This window comes from Ipomoea nil, unplaced genomic scaffold (genome assembly GCF_001879475.1).
Source record: "Ipomoea nil cultivar Tokyo-kokei standard unplaced genomic scaffold, Asagao_1.1 scaffold2818, whole genome shotgun sequence".
Classification (NCBI taxonomy): Eukaryota; Viridiplantae; Streptophyta; class Magnoliopsida; order Solanales; family Convolvulaceae; genus Ipomoea; species Ipomoea nil.
Window position 1 is genome coordinate 1,749,949 of NW_017619246.1, and position 8,100 is coordinate 1,758,048.

The 8,100-nt window shown below is 41.6% G+C and overlaps 1 protein-coding gene across 1 annotated transcript; it reads left to right on the forward strand.

The window, feature by feature from the left end:
* The first annotated feature begins 4,573 nt into the window (after positions 1 to 4,573).
* On the forward strand, positions 4,574 to 5,128 carry LOC109158425. Its single transcript, XM_019306336.1, has one exon. It carries the CDS (start codon positions 4,574 to 4,576, stop codon positions 5,126 to 5,128), a length of 555 nt encoding a protein of 184 aa, XP_019161881.1.
* The last annotated feature ends 2,972 nt before the right edge of the window (positions 5,129 to 8,100 follow it).

Here is an 8,100-nt window from a genome sequence, read left to right on the forward strand (position 1 = left end):
TGAATTGACGTTATTGGTTTGGAAGGCAATTAGAACGCTATTGGAATGGAAAAGGTAGATCGGGGAATAGGAATTTACTCAGAGAGAGAAAGGCGAGTAGGATCGTGTTTTGATTGTGTTGTGTGATTGGTCAATCCCGCAAGGGGAGTCTTGTGGTGATTTGATTATGCGCTACTAGTCAAGAGAAGCGGATGGCTAGTGCGATAGCCGGTTCGGTCTAACGCCATGTAGGAACTCTTGTTCTCTATTGGGAATTTAAACAAACACTTTGCCCTCACTTCTTTCCGGGTCTTGCCCTTTCGGATCGTAGACGGGGAAATGAAGAGGATCAAGGCTACCGGATCTAGCAATTTCTTGCCTAGACCTAGGTTTCCAACACCATCCGAGGAGTTGGGCCCTAGTCCAAGAATGTCACAAAGATCATCCTCGACAACAAGACATCCACATAGTCAACAATCAATCAAACATCACAAGATAAGCAAATCAAAGCATCATCACAACAACAATCTACACCTCAACCCTATACACTAGATTTAGCCAAGCATGGTTAAGATCTCAACAATCAAAGGGTAAAAAGAGATATATAATAAAGCACAAGGTAGAATTAACCCATTCGTTTAGATCCACCGAATACAAATTGTTGATGGAGATCTACTAGCCAAAATGCCTTCAATCTTCAAGCTTCTTTGCAAAATCTAGCATACAAGGTGTTTGCTATTGTAGATCTAAATCTCTCTCTAGAAACCTATTCTAACCCTACTAATCTCTCTCTAAAAATCAGATCTAATCTAGTGAAATCTCTCTACACAAAGTTCGCTCTCCCTTGCAAAATGAAACTTTTGAGCTTAAATATGTTGAAACCATTCGACCTCTCATTCATGCACGGCGTCACGCCGTGACGGCGGCGTGAATGGGGTATTAAGCCCCTCCGTGCGTAGCTTCGTCCGGCCTCCTTTAATGCTCCATTTGCGCAGCCCTCACGGCGTGAGGAGGGCATGAATGGGAAATAATTCCCATTCCGTCCCTCTTCTTCGTGCGTAGCCTTGGCGTGTTCGGTCCTCATTCGCGCGTTCGCCTCGGCCTAGCTTTTCCAGCCTTTTTACCACGTTTTGTGTCCTAAAATATCCAAAAACACATAAATATAATTAGGAAGGTCGGTCCTATCACATTCGTGCTTTTTAGGTAATTTGCTCAATAAATAAGACTTTTCGGTTAAAATACACATGCAAAACCTTAGGAAAGCTCACAGAATTTTAGCATGTTTTGAGACTTATCACAACACCACACACCAAAAGTGTTGCAGCCCTATCACACAAGCACGCGCAATGCATCAACCACCAATCACTGTTTTTACCACCAATCTCATATCTATTCTTCTCATCATGGACAACAACGCACAAGTAAGACTTAATAATGACTCTACAATGGGATGACTAGGGATGGGCTCATTATTCACATGGACTCTCAACATGGCGTTTGACCCACGAAGACCGAACAACCCTGCGTCGGCCCGTACCCACGGGTGTACGGCGGGAGGACAACCTCCACCAGCGGAACCACGCCGTTCCAGCAGGTTGACCGGCGGGTGGCCGACCACCCGCCTGTCCTCCCACCAGGCGGCATCTTATGGTTCCCGCGGGTGGACCGGCGGGGTGGCCGTCCACCCGCCCCGCCTCCTGCGGGAACATCCCTCAAATCCGGCGGGTGGTTGAGTGGGGGGTCGTTCCCCCGTCGACTACTCGCTGGAACACGTTCCTTGGCCAATTTCCCAAACCTGGGAATTCATCCAATCATCCAAAATCAAGTCTTAAACATGTCAAAACACATACAACAACCATAGGGACTTTAACACGTAGAACGAGCCAAGAAACAACACAATAGAAGCCTAAACGCAAACTCTAAACATGCCAAGACTCAAGAATAAGCACACAATAGTTCAACAACATCAAGAACCTCAAAAACTTCAAGAAATCAACATACAAAACCCTAACGACAAGCCTAAACTTTGATTAATCCCTGAGCATGCATAAACTCACCCAAGAATGCCAAGATCGTTACGAATAACAAGATTCACCATAATAAACCCTAACACGGGCTCTAAATGCTCATAACCAAGAATATACAACCAACCACACAAGTCCATCAAGAATATCAAGAGTAACAAAAATCCATACCATAAATTCTTAAGACAAGCTCTAACAAGGCAAACATACAAAATCACACATTCAATCACCCAACGGAACCAATCAATAAAAGATAGCAAGGAAATAGGTTTTGTAAGAAATGGGTTACCTGGTAGCTTTAATTAAACCTATTATGACTTCTAGAATCTTTCCTCAGGGTCTTTTTCCTATCAATCTTTCCTAGGCTTGGTAGTGGGGATTCTTTGTCTGAATTCTTGGGAGGGATTTCGTGTGGGGAGAGGGAGATATGGGTGATAGGGTTCTAATGCTTCTAATTCCCTTTATATAGTTTAGGATCCCTAATACGAATCTGAATGGATAAGAGGTTTAGGATTCCTAATACGAATCTGATTAATAATGGGTCATCCTTCTTTATTCCTTACAGGCTTAAGACTTTAATATAAACAAGGGTCAACGGTCCACCATGGACGACACCAATTAATTAAGGGACTCTGATTAACTTAAATCCATTTCAATTATTCTTAGCGGATTTGATTAAATAATTAATTTGAATTTTAAAGGGGTAACACGGGGTGTTACAGAAACCATGGAGACAGTCGGTGATTGTGAGAGTCTTTGGCGGCAAGTAGGTTACACATACCTTTCAAAGAGACTCTATGCCATATGGCAGCAAAAAAAATGGAGGTTATTGCTCTCAATGATGACTATTTTCTAGTAAGATTTTGGTCTGTAGATGATTATGAATTTGCGAAGTATGGGGGGCCTTGGACTATCATGGATCATTATCTAATAGTTCAAGACTGGAGACATAAGTTTGATCCAAACACTGAATAAAACATAAGTTTGATCCAAACACTGATAAAACATAAGTTTGATCCAAACACTGATAAAACAGAAAGTATGCTAGTATAGGTGAGATTTCTGGATATGCCGGTTGAGTACTTTGATCTGTCGTTCCTGATGAAAGTTGGAAGAATGATACGTGAGCCAAAATATGTTGATCAGGCAATAAGTATTGTATCCAGGGGTTAGATTTGCGCACATGTGTGTAGAAGTCGACATCACAAAACCTTTGCGATCAAAATTTATGGTGTGCAACGAAAGGTTAAACGAATAGAATATGATATGGGATCCACATGGTGTGCTTCAATTATGGAACCTATGGCCATAGTACCGACAGATGCAACAAGGACGATACTCATGTCAACGGATCATCGGAGACGGGGGGTGGAGCTTCGGCGGGAGAGGGGCAAGATTCAAGATGGAAACAAATCAACCGCCATTAATCAGCCCAAAAATCACGGAGAAATATGGGCAGTGGATGTTAGCCACCAAAATTGGAATACAGAAGGAAGAATAAAGCACAAAAAGGAAAAAGTATCAACAAAAATGGTAATGATAAAAAGAATACTAGGGAGGCTAACGGTACTGAGTAAAGAATCGCGGAGGTTAATTCGAATAAAAAAAAAAGAATGTTAATAACTCCCACATGGAAATAATCACAGAGTCCAGATTTGCGGCCCCTTGTGGAGGATAGTGAGGAGAACGAAAATGGGAAGATAGAAAATGAGGAAAATGATAAAGGAATAAAGGAAAGTAGCGAGGCGAATGAGAAAGCAAATCGAAATGAGAATGGTAACGTGGAAAGCAACAAGACTGGAGGTGCAAGAGAGAACAAAAACGTGAGCATCAGCAAGACTGGTGGATCAAACAATAAAGAGAAAGGAAAAAGACCAGATGTGCAAATAACGGAGAAACAAATCCTTAATGAAGAAAGAACTGTCCCCAAACACATGCAGGGAAGAACGCAACCCAAAGTATGCAATCAGGGAAGGCCAGCTCTTCCCGTGCCCAAACTAAACCAAATCGCGATGCTGCTGAGACAACTCACAATTGTTCGTGGGTCCAAGAACAACAAGCAGCCGACGAGTGTAACGGTGGAAAATGAAGAATTGGGAATGCAGGTCCAAGAACTCTTCACCAATGATCTTTTTGAACATCATAATGATCCACGTAATAAAGAAGATGATCTCATGGATGAAGGCCTTTGGCACGAGTGTGATGGTGAGGCGGAGAAAGCTAGCATCCCGGAAGGTGATGCTGTTTGAGTGTGTTTCATTTCTCATGTTTGCAGTGTTGCCTTTTCTATTTTTTTTTTTTGTTTCCATGATCGTTGTCTGGAATGCACAAGGGGCGGCCTCTAAAAAGTTCCTTAGAGCCGCCTGGTCCATGATTAGGAAATTTAAGCCGGTTTGTTTCTGTGTGCTCGAACCCAAGTCCTCGGGGGTTGGAGCTAATGAAATGTGTTACAAGCTTGGGTTTGATAGTTGGCTCAGAGTAGAAGCAATCGGTATGAGTGGTGGAATATGGGTTCTTTGGAATGACTCCTTTAGAGCCATCTTGATTAAAACGCACCCCAGTATGTTCTTATGGAGGTCAAAAGCATTAAGCATGTGAAATGGAATCTCGCGATTATTTACGTGATCCCAACCAAGGCCCTGAAACGTAGTCTTTGGAGGGATCTTGGCAAGGATGTTTGTAAAATCTCACAGCCTTGGTTAGCTATAGGGGATTTCAATTCGGTCCTAAGCAGCGATGAGGTTATCCAAACTACCTCGTTCAATGATCAAAGAAGTAGAGATTTTGTTGACTGGGTTAATCAGGAAAGCCTGATCGACATGAGATATAAAGGACCTACTTTTACGTGGAAAAGAGGAAATAACTCTAATACCTTCCGGGGCGCGAGACTGGACAGGGGATTATGTTCCGACGACTGGCTTGATATATATCCTAGTGCGACTATATCCCACCTCCCAAACATTTCGTCTAATCATAATCAAATATTGTTGGGGACTACCGATCAGAATGGAGCGAGGAACCAACGAAGGTTTCAATTCCAAGCATCCTGGACTGCTCGTAAGGATTTTATGAAAGTAATCAATAACGTGTGGAATAGCACCACGCTGGCTTTGGTGAAAAATTGAGTCAAACTAAAAATAAACTTGTGGACTGGAGCAAAACTGTAGTTGGTGATCTGACTAAAAGAAAGAGGAGGCTCGCAGCTAGGATCAATGTTGTTCAAAAAGCCATGTCAATCTACGCCAACAATGGTCTTATAAAGCTTTATGCCAAACTTAGACGGGAGCTCGAGGAAGTGCTATACCTAGAGGAGTTGAATTGGTTCCAAAGATCGAGAGAGGAGTGAATAGCTTCAGGAGATCGTAATACAAAGTATTATCATGCTATAAGTATAGTTAGACATGCTACAAGTTTTAATGCAGGTCTCTAGAATGAAGCCGGGGAGTGGGTTTACAATGACGAAGATACGGATTGCATGATTCAAGACCACTTCCGGAGTATTTTAAGCACGAACGAAAGCCAGTCGCCTACCAGGTATGCTTGTTATAATGAAACTAATTTAAATACTGATACTCTTTCCTTGTTTTATGAAATTGCTCTGTGATACTTGAAAAATAAAAGCAATGTGTTTTTACTTGTTAATTAAGTTATGCACCAGTTTCGATAATTAATTAGACTCATTTAAGCAAGTGTAAATAATAACAGTAGAAAGCATAAAGTAAATTAAAAACTCAAAGAAATTGTTACGCAGTTCGGAGCTCCTTCTCCTACGTCTGCGGGGCAACCGCGTCTGCCCAATCCACTATAGATGTTCACCAAAAGGAGTATTACCTCTCGCGTCTGCCCAATCCACTATAGATGTTCACCAAAAGGAGTATTACAAGAGGTAAATGAAGACGGCCTCCAGCCTTTACCACTACCACTCTTTCTAACACCTATCCAGGACTAATACACGAACACCCAATTAATCTTCACAAGATGCTTGAGCAGTACCACGTACTGATCATGTAGTACAGATTAAATATTCTTAAGACTTAAATAATAAATTACATTAAAATGAATAGCTTAGTAAATCAGGATAGCTCTCACAATTTGTAATGATCAAGTTGGCAGTGTCTTCTTTCGAACATCACCTTTTTATAGCATATCATGAGCTCCTTTTTTGATCCTCAAACATAGCCCTTTTTCTTGCTTTCCATTGTTCGAATAAGCCACAGCCACACACCTTATTTCTTTGAATGCTTCATCCGTAGTCTTTATTCACCAATGCATGTCATCCACTTATTTTGTAACCAAATGGTCCAAAACAAAAATAATTCTAACAACACTAATTTAATTTAAAGCTAATGAGACTAAAAATAAAATAGCCAATATTGTGTAAATTATTTTACACTTACAATCTCCCCCTTTGGCATTTTATTTGGGAAAATATGAGTATCAAATACTTTGGGCAAGAATCAATTTAATTTTATTTATGGCCCTTAGTATAGGTACTTAACAAGACACAAAAGAATAAAGCTAAAACAACTTAAGTTCTTTTTGGACCATGTGAGAATAAAGTACCTGATTCAAAATCTTCAATTCTTGAATCAACCACAGAAGCATTGAATTCATAGCATACCACATCATAAATTAAGTTGTTCATTTGAGAGAAGCATAACCCGAAACATCCATTCAACTTGTTAGATGTACCAACGTACCAAACACAACTACTACTCCCCTAACTAATATAGTTCTATTATTTCCATAATGAATAACATAAAGACTTCCAAAAAATTATAACCACTGCTAAATAATTCCAAAAGCATCCAATACTGCAAAAAGTTTCCAACATACTCCAAAGTTACGCAAAAAGTTTCCAACATACTCCAAAGTTACCTTAATATAATACTCCCCCTTTCCAAAATACTCCAAAACCCCCCCTTTTTGCCAAATAATTGACAAAGGAAGGTGAACATCATAATAGTGGATTAGATTTACCGTGCAGACGGGGTGCCCGAGTCGGAATCATCATCTTCATCTTCAGAGTCAGAACCAGAGGAAGCAGCCCAGTGTCAGCCAGAATTTGAGCGTGAATGGCTTCCATGCGAGCGATTTCTTTGAGCTGTGCATCACGAAGATTTGCAAGGCCAGAGATGGTGGCTTGTTGAGAAGCAACTGATTGCTGAACATGTGCAATAGAGGCCTCAAGTGTGAGCACAATTTTTCAACGATCAACCAACGTTGGAGGTTCTTTGGGAACCAATCTCGGGCCTGGACGAGAGGCTGACACCGTGTCAGCAGATGAGGCTGGCGCAGAAACCAATGGAGCTGGAGGCGGAATAGCAGGAAGCGGATCAAGAGAAGCCCTATCATCATAATGACTCTTCTGTGTAAGCCGATCATCAAATATATAAGCATTGTCAGGAGTTGTAATCACTTCTTCCTTCTAGGGCTCAAAACCATGTTCTTGAAGTACCCCATAAATCAAACTCGGAAATGGGAGATTGACTTTGGCTACCTTCTTCTGCAAAAAAGACATTAAGTGAGAGAAAATGACCATGCCTAGGTTGAACGGTAGACGGTTCCTGATTTTGTAGAGGAGGCCAGCGAGATGTTCCGGAACTAGGTGACGACGCACTGCCGGGACCCAATTAGCTGACGCAAGGCGAAGAAGCACTGAATAGAGAGTGGTGAGTTTCAAGCTTGAAAGTCCGTCACTCGGCCATGAAACCGCTTTATTATGAGTGAGTGCAGCTGCCAACAAGTGTGGGCTAAGATCCGGAGAAGCAGGATGATTCGGTGTGCCCAAATAAGCATTAATTTTCGTAGGCCCGAAGGGATACCAAGTGCCGCGAATGAAAACCTGATGAAACCGCGCGGAGCCTTCAGTGAATGTGTCCAAGGTCAAATTTGTGTAGAATTCTGCCATCAACCATGCGGAGTAGGGACCAACATGCAGTAGAGATGCAAGCAAATTTTGATCACGCAACAGTGGGATAATGTTGCATTTGGCAGCCAAGTCTTCTTCATTGATAGACTTTTTGACAATAAAATCGCGGTTGACATGGGTCTTCCAAATAGCAAATAAATCGGGTGACAGAAGTTTTGGTTAGTA